The sequence below is a fragment of the Cryptotermes secundus genome, unplaced genomic scaffold, assembly GCF_002891405.2.
Source record: "Cryptotermes secundus unplaced genomic scaffold, Csec_1.0 scaffold632, whole genome shotgun sequence".
Lineage (NCBI taxonomy): Eukaryota > Metazoa > Arthropoda > Insecta > Blattodea > Kalotermitidae > Cryptotermes > Cryptotermes secundus.
Genome location: NW_019738356.1, coordinates 565032 through 587217, shown reverse-complemented (window position 1 = coordinate 587217; position 22186 = coordinate 565032). Strand labels below are relative to the sequence as shown.

General features: G+C 39.8%; 1 protein-coding gene across 3 annotated transcripts in view; it reads left to right on the top strand.

Annotated features, from left to right (window-relative positions):
• Positions 1-261: 261 nt before the first annotated feature.
• LOC111870858 (cyclic AMP-responsive element-binding protein 3-like protein 2) overlaps positions 262-22186 on the top strand; it is a 224555-nt gene continuing 202630 nt past the window's right edge. For 2 of the 3 annotated variants that reach the window (XM_023863450.2, XM_023863448.2), the window contains exons 1-5: positions 262-704; positions 841-883; positions 2345-2528; positions 4428-4582; positions 8746-8875. In XM_023863450.2, the coding sequence (XP_023719218.1) occupies positions 650-704; positions 841-883; positions 2345-2528; positions 4428-4582; positions 8746-8875 (567 nt within the window). In that variant the 5' untranslated portion in view covers positions 262-649. The remainder of the gene's footprint in view (positions 705-840; positions 884-2344; positions 2529-4427; positions 4583-8745; positions 8876-22186) is intronic. The other variant, XM_033754019.1, reaches the window with a different exon arrangement.

Below are 22186 nucleotides of genomic sequence, written 5' to 3'. Positions count from 1 at the left end.
TTTTAGAGGATCTGCATTAGTGGTTATGGGGCAAAATTTGCTTCAATTTGTATTAGTTCAGTATAATCCTTAGTAGAAAATACAAATTAAGAAGTGTAATATCTCTGGGATTCATTACATTTTAAGATGGGGAAATTATTACTTTATTCAGCGTAGTGTCTGCACTGATATAATTTCTTCAGTCTTGTTTCACGCCACCCGGGTCCATATTTCCCGCCTTATGGAAGGGGGGGGGGCTCGTGAGGATGACTAGTAAATTTTTCATAGACGCCTTGGTTGCGCAGACTGTCGTTTCTAAGTCGTCATTGCACAATACGAAAGTGGATTATCTGGTGGGATGTTTTAGAAACAATATCTTCACTTTGAAACAGAATTTTGGTCGCAATTTTCATCAAGCACTTGATAGCATAACTTTTTTTTATATAACCAGTACTGAACACCTATACAATGTGGTAACTTAAAACTTTCGAAAGTGTAGTAGTAATTTTCATAATTCAGAAGTGACTAGTCAGTTTTGTATGAGTCAACGTATGAATGTTTCTGGAAATATTACAGGGCGGTATAAATTAGAGTGAAATTCTGGTGAAGCAATTAATTCACGAAGAGGTGGCTTTGCGCACAGTGGAATTTGTGGTGATATAAATTTAATATGGAATTTCCAGACTTAGGAAAACATTGTTCAGATCCAACCTGTAAACAACTAGGTAAGACATTTGCGGATATATGAATTTAAGTATAGTTTGTATCCACACTTGGTGTAATATGTTGTTAAAATTGCACGCCATGCTCCGTTGGAATCCCAGCATTGTAAGTTAAAACTTTTTTTTTTTTTTTTTTCAGATTACCTGCCACTGAAATGTGAAGCCTGTGAAAATATTTTCTGGTAAGTGTGAAGTACTGTTTATTGTATGTGCAGTACAGTTTCTGTATTGAATGTTATCTTGGGTAACTTAGAGTCGACGTTTTTTGGTGTATAGTTATCTTGTTTACTGTACCAAAGTTTCTGTCAATAATTAATTTTGAAAATTGTATGTGTAATAGGAAATAGAGGGAGAGGACCATAAGTGCTGCAGGCATGAAATGCATTTAATTCATCTTTGTGAAGCATTTGTATCTATGTTGGAACTTCCGTTTGTCTACTGGATTTGATATTTTATGTTTTATTATAACTAGAATTTATTTGCATCAGGTAGATGCTTTATGGAACTAGGTCAAGGTTGCAGAACTGGAATATGTTTTGCTACAGATGCAATATTTAATACAGATAAAGTAAAAAAAGTAGAGCTATCCCTGTAACAGGCCATGAAGGCCCATAGCGTTGTGAGACGAGGGTCCCACATTATCTAGACAGTTGGCTCAAAGATGGCGATAAGGTTGTGAGCCTTACGCACCGGCCTTGCTTTACTCCCCAGGAAAATTATTTAATTAATTCCTGATACTCATTTCTGTTAGAGGCTGAGTAGACCCCAGGGCCATAATGCAGCTGGAAGGGTTAGGTCAACTGAAAAAAATCCAATGACGTCATCAGGACTTGAACCCGCGACCTTCCGGCTTGTAGCATTGTGCCTCAACCAACTATGCTACCGCGTGCCCCCATTTAATACAAATATAAATATATATGCATAGTTTTTGCAGGTATTTGGAGACTTTTATGATTACATTCAGTAATACAGATCAAAATAATTACAGAAAGAACTCACTTTAATTATTTTATTCTGCATTACTGAATGTAGTCATAAAATGTCTCCAAATACCTGCAGTAAGTATGTTATGTATTGTTTTTTATGCGTTTTATTTATACAGACTGTAGATTTTCCTAAATGAGAATTTAATGATATGATTTCTCATTTCTTGCCAGCCTAGATAAGTTTCCAAGTACACAGACATAGTCTCCAATTTGTAATCAAACGGTACAGTATTCTGCTTTTAAAAAGCATAATGTGTTAAAAATATGTATGATTATGCTCTGTAATTCAGGGTCTTCACTAGTTCACACTACCCTTTCCCCCCTTTAATCTGAATTAGTAACATTTCACTGTGTGTCAAATTCTATTCATTAATTTACAGTCCTTCCTAATTTTCAGTTAAAATGATTTTACAGGGTGAGAAATATGGTGATATTTTTATGTTCATTTGAGTTTATGAAGTAAAAATTCTGAAAGCTGATGTTAAATGATTGAAGATAATAAAATGTAAGTGCTGTGAGTGAAGTTCTCATAATAACCATGAAGATACATATACTCTAAATCTTTTAGTAGCGCTGCAACAGTCGTGTTATTTACTTCCGTAAAGTCTCATATAAGCTGTATACATGAATATGAAAGAAAGTTGTTTCTTTATAAAGCCGGGAACACGTCAGTTACAAGAGTCACGCCTGTCCCTCGGCATACAAGAAGGATGTCCAGGTCCCTGTGTGCCCTCTGTGCAATACACCAATCCCTGTGAAGCGTGGGGTACAGCCTGACATTGCTGTGGGTGCCCATATCGACAGCGACTGCATGTCAGATCCTGCCAAGAATAGAAGAAAGGTGACTTTTAATTTTTTTTCTTTTTCATGATATGTTGCACTGTTGCATAGGCCCTGATTTAAGGCCCAGCCACAGGAATATGTACAGACAGAAGTGAGAAGTGTGGCAAGAATGAGCAGGGCAGTGGTTGCAGTTGCATTGTGGGAGGCAGGGTGACACATTCTAACAAAGACCCTGTTATAACCCATTTTTTTTTCTTTGGCACTACAGCCCCAGTGGTCCTAGGCCTAACTCCATGAACTCCGTTCACTTCGGTTTTTCTAGATCTTACACATACAGTAGGACTCCTTGGGCGAGTGATCGGCTCATCGCAAGGCCTCTACCTGTAGACAGACACAGAAAAATGCACACAAACATCCATGCCCTGAGTGGGATTCGCACCCACGATCTCGGCTTTGAGCGAGCAAAGACAGTGCATGCTTTAGACCGCTCGGCTACTGTGACCGCCGTTATAACCCATACACACACTAAAACTAAACTAAACTGCATGGAGCTGAGCCCTTCTTGAGAAGCCACCAATTCTGTAGTTATTCTAAAACTTCCCAACATTTTATGGAACCTGAAGGTTCTTTACTGTATTCACAAGAACCCCTCCACTGGTCCCTATCCTGATCCAGCTCGATCCATTCCATGCCACCACATCCTGTCTAACATCCATTTTAATATTATCCATCCACCTACATCATGATTTTCATAATAGTCTCTTCCCTTCCGGCTTTTCGACCGATATCCTGTATGCATTGTGCTTTTCCCCCCATTCATACTACATGACCTGCCCATCTCATCCATCTTGACTTCATCATTGTAATTATACTTGGTGAAAAGTACAAGTTATACCTGCACAGACCATACAATCCGTATCTAAGTGAACTTGGCCAGATTGGCTGTGCATTGTCTAAATAATGTGGTCAGTGGCTGTTCACATGTGTGTCCAGGTGGCTGACTGTCACGTTTTTTATTGCTAATACCATTACTTGTAACTTAAAATCCATCTGTCAGCCACATACAACTTGGGTTTAAAATCCTCTGTTCCTGAATGAAAAATATTAAGTGACACATGACAGTGATTTTAAAGAGTTGTCTTTTGAGGTGTGACACTGTAAGCCAAGGAACAAAGCAGAACGCAGAGGAAACACTGCTGCTGTCTGTTTTATTCAGAACTTTTCTAATTATTGATGTTATGTGTTGTGACAGAGTTTGTTTTTGTGGATAAAAAGTGATTTGTATACATATAAAAGCAAGTCACAGTAGCTGAGCAGTCTAAGTCGTGCCTGTCTTCGCTTGCTCGGAAGCCAGGATCATGGGTTCGGATCCAACACAAGGCATGGATGTTTGTTATGTGTATGTGTTTATTCTGTGTTTGTGTTGTCCTGTGTTTAGGTAGAGGCCTTGTGGTGAGCTGATCACCCATCAAAGGAGGCATACCATCTGTAAAATGATCATGAAACTGAAAATCAGAGGCCAGGGCCCAAGGGGGCTGTAGATCTAGTTAAAATACTAAAGTAAATTTGTTCCTCTGTTTAATTAAGGACTACACCATGAAGATATAGGGGGGGAGTGGAGTTATAGCTCAGTCATTCTTCACTGTGGCACTAAATGGTAAAGTGTCAGCTGTACCCAGGGGAAGGGTCCCCTGTACCCATCGGATATGAGGCTAAGTGGACCTCAGAGTCAGTCTTGATGTGGTGGTGTACAGAAAAATATCTCACCCTTGCTAGGAATCAACCCCCACCTGTCCAGCCCATAGCCGGCTGTTAATGCTAATTGATGTAGAAATTATTTTCAAATAACATTCTGTGTAGGAGAGTCAGTAACGAAACTGATTATCACAGCAATTTCTCATTGAAATTTTGTTGCTTGTATGCTAGCTATACAGTTATGCACTTCTTACAATTTCAGGTGTTCACAAATAAATGTTCTGGAAAGAACTGTCATGTAAAGGAAATAGTGCCGGTCATGTGTAGCGAGTGTAAATTGAACTTTTGCCTCAAACATCGCCATCCGGCAGACCATCAGTGTGAGGGTGCGGCAGGGACAGCAAGGATGAGGGCACTGTAAGTTGATCTGATGTTTCTTGCTCTTCCTGGATCCTTAGCTTAACACATCTTAACAGTAGGATCCTTTCAGTAGCTGCAAGCCAAAATTAGACAAGAGAACTGATAAGCTGATCCTAGCGTTTTCATAGCCTGCGTCTAATGTGTAACTTCAGTCTTTGGTGTTTTCCCATTGTGTGTTGAATTTATATATATTTTTTGGTAGTTTATTTTATAATTTTATTCACTCAGTATCTCAGACTTGCAAGTGGTGTCCAAATAGAAGATGAGTTTACAGATACACCGTCCAGTTGAAATTGAAAGCACAAATGACTTATAATTTTGTATTCTTGCATCCAGCTGCACTTTTCGCTTGCGTCAATCATTCACTGTCTTATGTTTCGACCAACATGGCCATCATCAGGTGTTAAAATATGTCTAACGAGGAAATCACTGCTTTCACTTATTGCTGATGCATATGCAGGTCCCTTTGATATGTGTTTGCATGTGTGTATGTGTGTTGTGGTTCCTGTTCAGGAACAGGACACGCAACGAAGAACACAACACAAGAGGACCGTACGACACCAACCACAACACACACGCACATCAGAGGAACCTACATATGCATCAGTAACAAGTGAAAGCAGCGATTTCCTCATTAGACATATTTTAACACCTGATGATGGCCATGTTGGCCAAAACATGTGCATTTTAACACTTAAAAAAATTTTAATCTTGTTAAGGTGATAAGTTTTTTTTTCACATAAGGTGCTGAATGACCAACACAAGCGACATAATTGTCAAAGTGTGGGATTAGAAACTGACCACCACCAAGCATACCTCAGACCGTATGGCCATGAATGGTAGACCTCCATCAACATGTGATGGCATATGAGAGGCAGATGGGTGGGAAGCAGTAGTGTGGTGGCGGTACCTCTCGCCATTACCACACGAGTTTCTGTGCACGGAGCCAGGGAGCAGACTACTGACCTGCTGTACCTTTCTCAGTAAATGAACTCAAACATGTTTTTGACTCTGAAGAAGAGAATGGACTAGCTTTCTTTAGTTTACACTATCATTAAAACAACTATGTATAACACAGGCCATCAGTAGTGCAATAAATTGTTCCTTTTTCTTCCACCTATACTTTAACACAACATGTTTCGGCCCTAGATGGCCATATTCAGGTGTCTCGATATATTCAAACTGTTACACTGCATTAATATGTGCTAAAATCACGCCCTGTAGTGCACTTAATATAATAAGATAAAATGAAATAAAATCTGTTACATTTTTCGATTAAAATTTTCATTGCTTTGGTGGAATAAATTTTCACGAAAGTAATGAAATGAAATTTTAATGCATTTTATTTTATTATATTAAGTGGACTACAGCATGTGACTTTAGCGCATGTTAATGCAGTGTAACAGTTTTAATATATCAAGACACCTGAAGATGGCCAATCTAGGGCCGAAACATGTTGTGTTAAAAGTGTAAGTGAAAGAAAAAGGAACAGTATGTTGCATTATTGATGGACTGTGTTATGTCCATGGTTTATGCTAACCGTCTTACAGTGTATACACTTTTTCACCTTATTCTTCACTTCCACACTACATGTTTCAACTACTATGTTATACATAAACATTTTATTATGGCTTGCAACAGGATGCATAAATACAGAATTATGCCGTCGCTCAGTGCGTGAGCTATATGGGCACCCTTCTTGAGAAGCCGCCAATTGTACAGCTACTGAAGAACTATTTTATGCAACCCGAAGGTTCATTACCGTGTTCACAAGAGACCTCCACTGGTCCCTATCCTGAGCCAGATCAGTGCAATCCATACCATCCCATCCCACTAAGATCCATTTTAATATTGTTCACCCACCTACGCCTTGGTCTTCCCAGTGGTCTCTTTCCTTCTGGCTTTCCCACCAATATTCTATAAGCATTCCTCTTCTCCCCCACTAAATTTGACTTGGCTCATCCTGGTCTGTCACAGTAGTAAGAGTAAAAAAGGATTATGAATGCCATCCAGTGTGATTGATAAATGGTGTGTTTTTTAAATCTTTCATCCTTTACATGTTTCCGTCAGAGCAACTATCTTCAGATGAACATTATCAATACATACAGAAACTATTATTACAGTGTCATAAATATATGAGGGCAAATTGAAAAGTCTTTGCCCCTATTTTTTTTTCAGCCACAATAGTACACATACAGGGAAATCAAAATACAGGCAGTGTTCTAAGTACCTTTGACTGTTTTTCCACATAGTCACCACTCCGGTTCAGGCATTTGTGTGGAGATGCCGCTGTTGTAGAATTCGGCTGGTTGAGCGTGGAACCACCTCCAGACAGTGGTTTTTGCGTCGTCGGAAATTAACCTCTGGGCTGCCAGGAACTTCTTCAGGGGACCGAACACGTGGTAGTCACTGGGGGCAAGGTCTGGACTATATGGTGCATGCTCCATAATCTCCCATCCGATTGACTGCAGTTGGATGGCGGTCCTATTTGGCACATGAGGCCTGGCATTGTCATGGAGCGGAACCACATCGTCCACGAGAATCCCTGGGCATGACTGCAGTCATTCGGATAGGAGATTATGGAGCATGCACCGTATAGTCCAGACCTCGCCCCCAGTGATTTACCATGTATTCAGTCCACTGAAGAAGTTCGTGGCAGGCCAGAGGTTCATTTCCGATGATGACTCAAAAACTGCTGTCCGGAAGTGGTTCCACGCTCAACCGGCCGAATTCTACAACAGTGGCATCTCCAAACTAGTGGTGGGATTGGACAGATGCCTGAACCGGGGTGGTGACTGTGTGGAAAAATAGTCAGAGGTACTTAGAACACTGCCACTATTTTGATTTCCCTGTATGTGTATTATTGTGGCTGAAAAAAAAAATAGGGGCAAAGACTTTTCGATTTGCCTTCGTAAAATATTAGCCTTTAGCAATTACTGTGATATGAATGAATTTATTAAAATATTTATAAATTATCAAAATTATCCTATTTACAAGGGTCATTTATAAAACTTGTTAAAATCTAGAACCAATTTGGTTCGTGTCCTTTATACTCCTCTTTAAAGGAAGATGAGTGTATGCCATGTCGTGGTTCCGTTGTTTGAAGAATAGGACTGTTTAGTGTCGTCCACTTGTTCGGGCCACTCTGTGTTGTTATAACATTTATCAATTCCACTGGACAGCGTTCATAATCTTTTATACCTCTTCTCCCCCATTCATGCTACATGAATTGAAATTGGCTGGGAAGGAAGCAGTCGCGGCCCAGTCAGACTACTATCCCAGCAGTTATCTTGAGAGGTTAAGGAAACCACAAAATACCTCAGAGTAGCACAGATTTGAACTTAGCACCTTCCTGCATACATACATACATAGAGAGCGGCCTCCGTAGTCTAGAGGTAACGTTCCCACCTCATGACTCTTGGTACGTTGGTTCAAATACGCAGTGGATGTCGTCGAATTTTTAAGGGTGAAAAAATTCAGGGAACAAGTCCTCCATGAGGGACTTTAAGCCGTGGGTCCCATGTCGTAGCTTTACGGCACGTAAAAGAACCTCATATCTTCAAAGGAGATCACTGAGCCAAATTCAAGGACATTTCCCGCCCAATAGCAGTCTCTAAGGCCTCTGATAGATGGGGGAAGCATTATAGATACTGCCAAGCCAGTTGAGAACTCGCTGGCCGGGTCGGGACTGATGGTAAGCACCATTATCGGTAGGGTATAGAGACTGGTGGAATATTATAGAGGGAAGCACAATGGACCAATACTGGTCTAAGTGCATGGGGAAACCCACCCTCTCTAATAACTAACTAACTAAATAACTACATACATAGAGCATAGCCCCTGTATCACCATATTCAGTGCCAAGTGTTGAACCTGTTACGTTTTGAAGTACGTTGCAGTTGCCATCTTCAGAAGGAATAATGGGGAAGGAGGGTGGTGGGTTGTAGAGTGTAGTGCTGTCCAATGAGAAGAGACCTTGTGGTTAATAAAGTTACAAGACATGAAGCAAGTAAAGCCTAGTTTACCTCTTTTCCGCCAGACTTACTCCACATCCACATCATTTCTATCCCTGCAGGACTTGATTGTCAAGCCAATTTAGTTTCAGTTATTTCTCCGCTGTTTTTTTCTCATTTTATGTTGCTGTATGTTCTGTCTTACAGAGAAGCCGCAGTGGCCCGACAAGCAAATCTTCATGCGGTTGATGCATCTTTAAGCAGTCACAGTCCAAAACCAATCAAAAGCGAACCCACAGAACCTGAGACTTCAGCAGCTGGCATCCAGGGAGGATTGGTGAGTGTCTATACAGCATGATACAAATCTTTAATCAGTCTGAGTTTGTATTGATATGTTGTTTCACAACTGTTTTGCAAGAATATGGTATTGAAATGTATGCAGTGATTCACAATATGACGGCAGGCACATGTTTACAATGAAAAAGAAACTCTGTGGTTTTAGTCGGCAAGTGAACTATACTGACTGAGCGACCGCCGCTTGTCAGCGAAGTTAGTGCCAACTTTAGCAGATAGAGAGTGTCGCATGGTCAGCGCAACAGGTCCCCATGGCCATTAATTTCGGTTTTCTAGACCGGAGCTGCTATTTCCTTGAAATAGCGCCTCAGTTACCCTCACAAGGCTGAGTGGACCTCATTCCAGGTACACTACTTCTAGGAAAATTTGGTAGTGCCTGGAATCGAACCCGGACCTCTGGATCTGTAGCCAGAAACTCTTGACCACTAGACCACAGAAGTTGCAAAAATTTGTATATTGATTATCTAATGCCAATGAGCTTGTCCATCCTTATGTAACAACTTTAGAACAACTGAAGGGGTTCTGTGAATGTTTGTGCTGGGAAATTTTACTAAAATTTAGCTTCACATATCCAGTTTTAGTTAAAATCAGATAACACTAACCAGCCATTCACATAAAAACCTGCATGGGTTTCTGTACATATCTCAAGTGTAACTTTATAATTTGAATGAAGAAGGTCATGAACGGAAATTTTTATGAAGAATTATATATCACATGTTTACATTTCCCAACTTGTTTTGTGTTTGCCAACAAACTGTCAACTTCTCGGAGTTGCCTAGGGGTGCAAACCTTTTCTAAGTGATGTCACTGTATGTATTGAAAGGAACTGTAGATTCTTCACCCTGCCTGTGTAGTAGTGCTGTTTATTGTTCCGTGTATGTAGACCTTACGAATGTTTGGCATGCCTAATCCCACATTTATAACGGCAAAGGGGCGTACATTATAACTACATGAGCATACTTTGAAACTGCACAATAGTAAATAAGCACCCAAGCCTCTGCACAAGGAGACCTCAGTCTTTATTGATTTGAATTAAAGTCCATTTATTTTGATTTAAGAGATATCACATTCGCATGTGATATGAGAAGTTGGATGTACCATACTTACTTACTTACTCATGGAGCTGAGCCCTTCTGGAGGAGTCGCCAATTCTGCAGCTACTCAAGAATTTACCAGCATTTTATGGAACCTGAAGGTTCATTACCGTGTTCACAAGAGCCTTCCACTGGTCCCTATCCTGAGTCAGATCTATCAAATCCGTACCATCCCATTCTGTCTCTAAGATCCATTCTAATATTGTCCACCCACCTATGCCTTGGTCTTCCCTGTGGTCTCTTTCCTTCTGGCTTTCCCAACAATATCCTATATGCACTCCTTGTCTCCCCCATTCATGCTACATGACCTGCCCACCTCATCCTCCTTGACTTGATCATTCTAATTATACTTGGAGAAGAGTACAAGTTATGAAGCTCCTCATTATGCAGTTTTCTCCAACCTCCTGTCACTTCATCTCTCTTCGGTTCGAATATTCTCGTCAACACCCTGTTCTCAAACACCCCCAGTCTATGTTCCTCCCTTAATGTCAGAGACTAAGTTTCATATCCATACAGAACCACAGGCAAAATTATAGTCTTGTATATTCTAATTTTTATGTTTTTGGACAACAGGCGAGAAGACAAAAGCTTCTGGACTGAATGGTAGCAAGCATTACTCGAGTTCAATCGCCTCTTAATTTCCTCCTGAATCAGGTTTCGATCTGTTACCGTTGTTCCCAAATATCTGAGCTGTGTCACATTTTCAAAGGATGTACCCTACAGTGCAAGAAATTTAGCGAATTAGAGACACTGATGATGGCTGTGTGCTGGCGAAACATGTTGTGAGAAGGAAAGGGAACAATAATAAGTTGCACCAGACATAAATGTATTGTGTGAAGTAAATGCTTTAATATTTGGTATAATATACAGTTTATAATAATTTCGACAGAGTGAAGACGAGGCTTTGGCACGTGCATTGGCCCTCTCACTTCAGGATTCCTGTAATAGTCAACCAAATGGCACTATAGACGACAGGCAGCAGCAGGTTGATGAGGATCACATGTTAGCTAGAGCCATCGCTGAATCAGAGAGGCAACTGCACACTGCCACCACAGTATCTTTGCGTGATCGTTGTAACATCTCGTAGTGTAGCTGTATGTTTACTTGATACATGCCAGAAAAATTTAAGTGGTATGTACTTCTTGGACAATCGGTTGTGTCAAAATGGAATGGATTTTCGTCCATTCGTTCCGCATTGGAACATCTTGACTGCCCAAGAAGGTATAATTGCATTTACTCACCATGAAAGTTTCAGATTTCTATTTCTCAGGTTCTTGCAAGTGATTATAGTTGATTGCCTTAAGTTTGCACAATGGATTGTTTGCTAGTACCTGTATATACCTGCCATATGTTTGGTATACAGGTGAAACTTGAATTTTCTGTGATGGTGAGCTCAGTTGTGCTCATGAACGGTGCTTACAGAAGTGATGTTTGTTTATCACCAAGCTATGCAAAAACAAATTTCTGTCCAACATTGCACAAAATTTTTCACACATGAAACAATACGTTTGCATCTCAAAAAACTAAAATTTTACAGGATGGTTGGTCAAAGTTTTGTGTTATGTATGTAAATTCATGTAAAAGCATAACTGACATGTAGCAAAAGAGAGCAAGCATAGATGTGGCCTTATCACACTAGCTTAGAAGTAACTTTTGACTCTCAATTTATTTTCATTCATCTTGTTCATTCTAGGTGTGAAATTTACACTGTATTTATATTTATTTCCCTATAACTAGGTTATAACACCTGGCCAGTAGGCACAGATCACAATTTGAACCAATCATGAAACTTAATCTTATTTGAAGAGTTCTCTCTTCTCTGGGATACAGCGCTGTTTAGTCTTTCAGAAGTCAACAGAGTACATGGTGTTATTATCCCATAAGATAGAACTCTTCATAACCACCGCTGTGAGAACCTCAGATCTCATATATTGATTTTATTTATTTATTTTCCATAACATTGACTTTAGTAATTGATATATAGTCGAATCAGTTGCACGGTTTTGACACTTATTTTTATATGCTTTTTCACAAAGTTTATCCTTGCATTAACTGTTACTGGTTGTTGAAATGTCCAAATAAGTAAGATTACTGTTATCTGACATGTGACCAGGTGCTTAATCAGGTACCACCATTTGGGAGTAACGTCCCATCTTCATTTTCAGCACAAAACTTCTCTGGTGTAATTATGGTTGATTGGCTTATTCTCTTCTATTCTGCCATGAAGATTGAGGTAACACATTCCTCTAAAATGTTGGTGCCTATTTACCAAAGTACAGGGTCACATCCCAGAACACCACAGTTGTGATATTCACTTCCCTGAGAACATAAAACTATGTTTCAGTAACTGAGCATGAATTTGTGCAGAGTTACAATGGATTATAACATGAATCATAACAGGATGAAATATTATCCCCAAAAGGAATGCTAATTTAATATTGTCACATGTATGAATGTGGCTGTAGATATGGTATTGATTAGTAATTGGATTTCTATGATGTGTATTTTTGCCAGCTGTCAGCTTCACCCTTCTCTTCACTTTTACTCTACATGTTTCGGTAGTAACGTGCCATCCTCAGGTGTGTCTCTATCCACGTCGAACCACTACACTGCAGTGCACTGTAAGACGGTTGGCAAAAGTACACATCATGGGCATGAATCAGTGCAACAGGACGCTTAAATATAACATTAGTAATTGGATTTATTGAACACTGTAACACATAACTTGCTACTACATTTTATGAATTATTTTCACACGCATACTAGTGTTCTCAGTCTGTTACAGTCTCCACAAACCATTGCCTGGTAGCAGTTTCCTACAGCAGACATTCCTCTTCCTCTGGGTTCCTGAATTGTCCCTGGCATCAGCTACCAGCTCCTAACAGCAATATCTCACAATGACTGAACTGCAGCAGTCCTCAAACTCACTCACAAGCAACTCTTGACTAAATCCACTGATTCACAAAGTCAGTCAAAGTTATATTACAACTAACAGTCAGCCAGGCAGTATGTCTTGGTGTGAAGCACCCATCTGGAATCCAAGACCAGATTTTTATTACTGCCTGTTACCTAGCAACATCTGTTGATTAGTCACTTATTTCACGGTCATTGCCTAACAGTGAGTCTACATGCCACATAATGTTCAGTTTATTGTGTTGTATTGTATTGTTACAGAATGCTCACAGATGTTATTGCAAGAAGTTTGCATTGTGTGAATTCTGTTTTTGATGATGATCTGTTACAATAAATATTATTCTTAATTTGAACACTGTCCATTGTCTTGTTTGTTTGTTTTTCGAATATGACATTTCAGAAATTTGATCTGCATCAGGCATTGGGTGTAAGGAAGGAAAGATCTCTTGTAAGTTGGTTCTGTCAGGCCTGGTAATTGAGATTATCATTTTCTAAGGGGCCCAACTGTCTGGGAAGCTTTTCCTCCATTACACCTGAGGACGAACACAGGTTCAGGTTCGGAAATGTTAAGTTTGAATAAATGAACACAGTGGGCAGTATACAAAAAATATTATTTATGCCTGCTTTTTAGATTGGTTTGTGATACCTAACAGTCTGTTACAATGAGCCAGGATAGATCAATCGGTGTAACAACTGGCTACAGGCTGGATGGCCAAGGGGTTTAAATTCAGTCCTCGGAAAGGGCAAGATTTTTCTCCTCTCCACATCTTTCAGACCAATTCTGGGGCCCATCCAGGCTTCTATGCAATGGGTACCAGTAAAGTAAGGTGGCAAGGGTGTGAAGGTGACCACTTACCTCAAAGGATCTATACATGACTCCTCCATACACCTTCATAGAATAGTGCTTAATCAAGCACAGGAACAACTTATCTAACAGTTTATCACACATCATGTATTATAGTAGTTATTCTATAACCAATTGCTCTGTAATCACTGTTGTTATTAACACAGAATCTAATAATCAGTACCGAAAGTGTAATTCTTAAGCACATTTCTTAATAACTGTAACATAACTTTATTATCATCACAGAACACTAACAAATAATACAAATTCTTACCCTGCACAGATTTTCATAATATTAATCCCTGTCTGAAAAAAACTCCCAACGCAGTTGACAAGGAGGTCCTGTGAAGGACTGTATTAGGTAATAAGGAGATAATGTGAAGCACACCCATCCTCCAAATGTCAGTGGTTAAATGCGCTTTTTAAGTAAGCTGGTTTTTACTAACATTGCTGGTTTTTTAGTTAAAACAATTTCCCCACAACTTTGCCACTACATTGGATTACTTCTTATGGGAAGTCTTTGTCCAGCTAAGAGTTTCACATCATATGAATTTTTTCAAGAATACGTCTCTCATGTTGGCTGGCGACCAGATGTAAATGTATTTTCATTTTATTCCGAACAAAAGCACAGTGAAAGTAAATATTTTTGTTGTGGTCAGATGGCCATTTCGTAGCCCAGGCTGTTGGTCTGTGGCTTCCCAGCATGGCTGCCTGGGTTCAGTCACGTGGGATTTGTGGTGGACAAAATGGCACTGGGGAAGATTTGCACCGAGCATTTCAGTTTCCCTTGCCAATTTCCATTCCATCGACTGCTCCATATTTATCACCTGAGGCTGGTATAACACATCTGTTCCACTTGTGGCTGATATATCAAGTGGATTCCACCTTACTGCACACTTTGAATTATTTCAATATTCCTGCATATTTCGTAATGCATAATTAAAGACATCCCAAAGCTACATTTGTCTGTTATTGTCTGAGAAGGCCGCACCATAGCTCAAGCGGTTAGTCGCTGGCTTCCCACCGCAGCGGCCCTGGTTCGATCCCGAATCTAGTCAAGCGGAATTTGTGGTGGACAAAGTGGCGCTGGGGCAGGTTTTCTCCGAGTACTTCAGTTTCCCCTGCCAATCTTCATTCCACCAATTGCTCCACAGTCACTCTCACCTATCATCTGGGGCTGGTACAATAGGTCAGAAGTGGCCGCAGTACAAGGGACTTAGTCCCACCCCACTGCAATAAAAAAATTAAAAAATTATTGTCTGAGAATTCCCTATCTAGCCTCTTCAAATGTCCTGCAGAGAATTTCTGAGGTATTTTTTTATTTTTTAACTTAGGTTATGTGAAATGAATTTGGAGACTGGTTTTATTATTCTGAAGATTTAGATTGAGAGAGTAATATTGAATTAAAAATGAAGTATACCAGAACACTGGCACAGTTCACGTTTTAAGCGTCCATTGAAGCACTGTGCTACAAGCCAGAAGGTCACAGGTTCAGTTCCCAAAGAGGTAATTGGATTTTTCAATTGACCTAATCCTTCCACCTGTACTATTCACTGGGGTCAACTCAGACTCTAACAGAAATTAGTACCAGGAATTAATTAAATAATTTCCCTGGGGAGTAAAGCACGGCCGGTGCGTAAGGCTGACAACCTTACTGCCATCTTTGAGCCGATTGTCTAGATAATGTGGGACCCTCAACGTCTCACAACCCTATGGGCCTTCAAGGCCTGTTACAGGGATAGCTTTACTTTACTTTTACAACCATCTGTGAGCAATTCGCCCAGAAAAATGTGGGATCCTCAATATCTCATGACCCTATGGGCTGCCACGGCCTGTTACAGGGGTAACTTTACCTTTTACCTTATGTATGTTTAGTACAGGATATTACAATTTGGAATGTAACAATATTTACTTAATTTCAGATTTGTCAGATATTAATGTGGTTAACCATAACCTGTACTTGTATATGAAGTTTTACACTTAAAATCAGTTTATTTCTTGGAAGTGTTCAATGTTACTATCTTGTATAAAGTCGTTGCAATTTTTATGATCTTCATCTGCTTTTAATGGTTACTGCAGTGATCCATATTGTTTAGAATGGAGTGTCTGAAAGTAAACTTAAGGTGAGATTTGAGAGCATTTGTCTCTGTTGAGAAATATGAACTGATACAGAAGGTGAATTTCTTCATCATCTTTTTGGTAAAGTCGCTGTAGATACTTTAATTATACAGGAATTCTCAAATGAAGTTCAACATGTACATGAATTTCACAATATAAGAAGTCCTGATGTTTGTTGAAGTTTGTTGTGATCTGAAAAATAGGCTGAGGATTCCAAAATTTGTGTTTTATGAAGAGTTCTGTCTCTGGGATGTAACCTGCTTTCACGCCGGTTTCTTGCTTGTCTTATTCTTCAGCCCTGAAGATGGAGGTGAAATGTTTCTCGGAAACATCACGTGACTTCCGACAGATTACACCATTGATATGAGAATCTAAAATCCAGCGTGTGAGGTTTATTGCTGTAAAATTCTTTGAATTTCATCACACATTTTGTCATTTTCTCATTTTCTTCTGATTATCTGTTCATTAAAACTTTGTATCGAACATACTTGGAATTGAGTTTTTGGCCTACTGAAGTGTGATGCCGTGTGGTTTTGTAGGTGTTATCCAAGTTTTGGAGGAACCTGCTACCCCCATCAAACTTAAAGATGGAAGTGTCAAGTTTCTTCTGCTATGTTGATACATATTGCCAAACTGCATGTCATTATTTCTCAGAAGAGTGTAAAGTGAAAATTCAAATCAGTTGTGTTGGATTTGATCTGAGCACATAATGCAGTGTTGTGAATTTTAACTTCAAGTTTAGATATATTTTATATTCTAATAGAGCAGTGTAAATCAAAACCTGATTCAGGAGGAAATTAAGAGGAGATTGAACTCGGATAATGCTTGCTACCATTCAGTCCAGAACCATTTGTCTTCTGTCTACTGTCCAAAAACATAAAAATTAGAATATACAAAACTATAATTTTGCCTGTGGTTCTGTATGTGTGTGACACTTGGTCTCTGACATTAAGGGAGGGACATAGACTGAAGGTGTTCGAGAACAGGGTGTTGAGGAGAATATTTGGACCAAAGAGAGATGAAGTGACAGGAGGTTTGAGAAAACTGCATAATGAGGAGCATCATAACTTGTACTCTTCTCCAAGTATAATTAGAATGATCAAGTCAAGGAGAATGAGGTGGGCAAGGCATGTAGCACGAATGGGGGAGACGAGGAATGCATATAGGATATTGGTTGGAAAGCCAGAAGGAAAGAGACCACTTGGAAGACCAAGGCGTCAGTGGGTGGATAATATTAAAATGGATCTTAGAGAAATAGGATGGGATGGTATGGATTGGATTGATCTGGCTCAGGATAGGGACCGGTGGAGGGCTCTTGTGAACAGTAATGAACCTTCGGGTTCCATAAAATGTTTGGATTTTCTTGAGTAGCTGCAGAATTGGCGGCTCCTCCAGAAGGGCTCAGCTCCATGAGTAAGTAAGTAATAGAACAGTGTAAATACAGGGGATTGACAAAAATATGGAAATATCCAACAAAAAACACATTACCGTGACTAATATGGTGTAGGACAACCTCTGGCTTGCAAAACTGCTTGCAGTCTCCTTGGAATGGATAAATAGAGGTCCTGTATGATTTGCAAGGGAATCTTATACCATTCTTCCTGAAAAACATGGTAAGTTCTGTTATCGATGATGGAGGTGGATAGCGCGCATGCAGATTGCTCTCCAAAACAGACCACAAAGGCTCAATAATATTGATATCTGGCGATTGTGGGGGCCATAGCAGACGTGACACTTCATCTTCGTTCCCAGAAAACCAGTCCTCGACGATGTGAGCTGTGTGAACACGGGCACTGTCATCTTGGTGAATGGCATCACCATTGGGGAAGAAAGTTTGCACCATTGGATGGACCTGGTCACCCAAAATGGTCACATTGTCGTAGACAGTGACGTGACCTTGCAGGGTAATGATGGGTCCGACAGAATACCACGATATTGCTGCTCATACCATGATCGAACCTCCATCATGTTTCACTCTTGGCAGTGAACAATCTGGATTGTAAGCTTGGGATGGTGTTCTCCAGACGTAAGTCGGCCAGAAGTCGGAAACAGTGTGAAGATGGACTCATCCAACCAATGACTGTCTCCCATTGCTCCATAGTCCAGGTTTTATGTCTTCGGCACCACACTCTCCTCTTAGTGGCATTTTGATAACTGATGAGTGGCTTTGGAATTGCAGCTTGTCCAGAAATACCCTGCTTGTGGAGTTCCCTTTGTACTGTTTTGGTGCTGACAGGGTTTGTGAGCGTGACATTCAGTTCAGCAGTCACTTTTGTAGCTGTAGTCTTATTTTTCGTCACAATCCTACGCAATGTTCGTCTGTCTCGATCACTCAACACACATTTCCGTCCACGCTGGTGTTTATCGGATGCAGTCTTTTCAGTTCTCCTGTATGCAGTCATAATCTTGGATACTGTGCCTCGCGAAACACCAAAAACGTGGGCTACCTTGGTTATGGAAGCACCCACCATATGAGTCCCAACAGTTTGCCCGCATTCAAATTCTGTTAGCTCGACGTGTTGTACAAAAAACTGCACAGAACACACTCTCGATGACAAACAAAGCTTGCAACGTGTTGTGGGGGTTGTACAGGTAGTGGTGTTGGGCAGATACGTACGACCGTGTGACCTACAAACATCGCTAAAATAAACACTTCAATTCAGGCATGCATTTCACGAGGTGTTTCCATATTTTTGTCCATCCCCTGTACATGTTTTTAACTTCTTAAGTTACTACATTAAATTTTTATTGGCCCAAAATATGTTTTTATATCAGAAATGATTGTGTTTGATTTGTCATTTTATTGAAATGCGATCACATGCTTTAAGATTAGGGCATATTCAGAATAAATTATCCAGCGATGTTTGCACGTGTGTTATGTGAGATCTCTTATTACACATTGCTGTAATAGGATGAGAGAGTATGAGCGAAACATGTTTCACAAATATAGCTGGCCGATACACCATGCTGTGTGATTTTCCTTTCTCTGGCTTTACAAGTTTATCATTACTCCGTACTCATTTCTCACTACCCCTTGAGGTGTGTGATAGTGTTAACTAGGCAGCACATTAACGTGTCCTCATTCTTAGCTTTGGGGCTTCATTTTGACCTTGCACTTGGCTGATCACAGAGTAACATTTTTTTTTTTAATTTCAGTTTTTTGAGAATGTAGACTGTAGTAAGGGGTATGACACCGTTTGCTGTCGCAGGAAACATCAAACTGCATGACATGACATCCAAGAAGACTAATCCTCATAGTTTTCATTATGAAGTCCTTAAATCTTATGCTTTGGTTACATAAAATTATATTAATAACTCTTGCAGGGCTTTCCAGCCTGTCATGAATGATCTCAAGATGTTGAGATACACAGCAAGTTCTGATTCGTCCAAATTTGAATTCTGTTATACCCAGTTGTTGGGTATAGAATGGTCAAATCAAGGGTGATCAGATGTAACATAGTAGAAAGAGATAAATACATATGAAATTTTAGTTCAAAAAAGTGAAGAAATGAGACAAGTTTGCAAATTGAATTATGGTTTGGAGGATAATATTAAAGTTTATCTGAAAGAAATAAGGTATTTGTTTGTGTTTTTTTATGCATGTAATTCAGGGTAGGGAATGTGCTATGGTGAATACACTAATGAATCAGAGGGTTCTGTGTATGGGGTAGCATTTCTTTACTATCTGATGAAAATCTTGGGTTTCTGCAAGGCAAGGGACTTAATGTGTGATTCCTGCTGGATGAATTTTCCACACACAGACATAAGTCTCTCCAAGTTCTCTTAAGTACTGAGCCTGCCCTTATTGCTCTGGGAAAATTACATAAATACTGTTAAGACTTGAGGCTTCCAACAAGGTGAGATTCATATTGTGGGCTTCTGGGTTGTGACACTGAGTTCAGTGAGTGGGCCATATGTGTTCATTTCATATAAGTTGTGGTCAAAGGTGCTGAAGATGGAGACGACTAGAACCGCAACACTGTCCACATCTAGAATATGGCAGACACTTGAGAATCTTGAAATTAGCCACCGGCTTCTTACCGCTGTGGCCTGGGTTTGATCCCAAGTCACGGTGATGAGGGATTTGAGGACAAAATGGCACTTGGACACATTTTCTCTGAGTACTTCATTTTCCCTGCTAATTTTCGTGCCCCCAAATGGTCAGTATTCATTAATTAGCCCATCTACAAGGCTCTGTGGTCTCGATACTAACGGCGTTGTTAAATAACGACTTCAAATGTGCTAAACAGCAAGTAATGTTTGTCAATTGGACCTTTCCTCCCAGTAGTAGAGCCACCGAAGTACATGAATGTCTTGCTAGAACTACAGAACAAGCTCACGAGATGGCAGTTGATACACATTTTACTTATTACATCAAACAGCTGATTTCTGGGCGTATTCAAATTCCTCTACCGAGCAGTTTGCTACAGGCAATAGTTGCGAGATGGACACAGAGTGAACAGCTTACTCTGCTGTTTGTTCTTAATACGCCTGTGATCATCCTTCTCGTTTGTAACAGTGAAGTTAACTGAACCATAGACAGTCTTTGTGTTGCAGAAAAGGTAGCAGACAAGAAGAGTGAGGAATAAAACGTTGGGGGGGGGGAAAAAGAGAAAGAAACTTGTATAAAATAGCCAAGTAATACTTGCTGGTGTTGCAAATTTAAACTTGAAAGTGTGCAAGAAGGCATAAAGATTCCACATTCCTAGAAGGCAGCCAATCAGGTACAGCTTTGTCGGGGAAACGTGTAGCTTAGCGTTTTAGAGGTCATTGAAACCTCTGGCTCCTCCTTACGATGCATCACGGACGAGCTGAACTCTTAAGCGTGCAGTAGAAAGCCGGCCAGCAAGACGTGAGCTTCACTTTGTAAAATTCCATGTCATAGTCAATAATTGTGATACATCCTAAATTACACAACTGATCGCTTGATGATAATTTCGAGTATTGCTTTTCATTTCCTTTAAATGCTCTACGTAGTTTGTGGTATTTAATATTCTATCTCTTATCAACGGGGATTTATACTTCTGTTTTTGAAAAGAAGGAATACCTGTGATTGGTTGATTTATGTGGGTGGAGGGAGTTGCGGTCCTGGGATTGGTGGCTTGCCAGTGTAACTCCCCACACCAAGGACTTCGCCTTTAATCAACAGCGTACTGAAAGGCAGTCAACAGGTGGCTGTTGGAGTGGAAGTCGATTGTGTGACGAATTGGCTGAGTGTAACTTTTTTTTTTTCCGGTTTTAGTCTCCCATGTTATACTGTGTGTGGCAAGTGTTACAGTGTATTTCAAGTATAAGCATCGAATTTGCGAACTTTCTGTTATATCTTTGCAGTGTCCGCATTATTACAAGAAGATTAGCAGGGTTTCGCTATATAAATTTCCCCGCCCCATTTATCACTATCTCCTTAGGGATCTCTCATCATACCGGACGAGAAAATACAAGACTTGTTGGTCACGAAAGCCTTCATATCAACATTCCATTCCTCGCGAACAGTGATAATAATTTTGATGATTAAAATAAATCTAAAGCTGTGATTGGTATATAGATTTTAATTCATTACACAATATTACAAGCGTGTGTTAACAATATGCAGGTGAATGATACTATTACTTCAGAGAAGTGAATGTTTTCATAATCGACTGGCTTAAAAGATATGCATGTATGTTATTTTTGAGGGATACAGGATTGTAGAAACACGGGTAGTACCGTGAAAAGTGAATCAGGTAAAAGGGGGACAGTTTTTTTTTCCCATTGAAATACGTTAATCGTCGAAAGAAAACATTACACAGTACAACTAATTGATTTCAGCGAGTGTGTTGTGTTTTTAAACATACATATATATATATAAAAATGGAGACATTTTCTGTGGACAAGTCATTTTATGACATTGGCACGAGTGACTTGAAGGAATTATGGGATTCTGAGCTCGATCCGGTGAGTTATGAATTGTCTGTAAAGTAGTTACAATTGAGAAACAATTAGAGTTGTGTTTTCGACTTTTAACTTTCCCTCCTTGTGTGTGTATTTTAAGTGGTTATCGGCATTAGAATCTGAACCATGTGATTATTTGTGGTTCCCCTCCCAATACTCTTTGTATAAGGAACGAATTGCTAAGTAGAGCACACCAGCAGTGTTCGTACAAGCAGATCTTGCGGTCACTACTGGGTGGGGCAAAAATTGTTATCATTCTGTACAAAATCACACAGCTCATGATAACAGTTATCTATAAGCATAACGATAATGCAGATAGTTAATAAACTACTCCAAATTTTCTGTTTTTAATCCACAGTCATTATGAATTTCTTTTTATCTTCTGCAATATAAC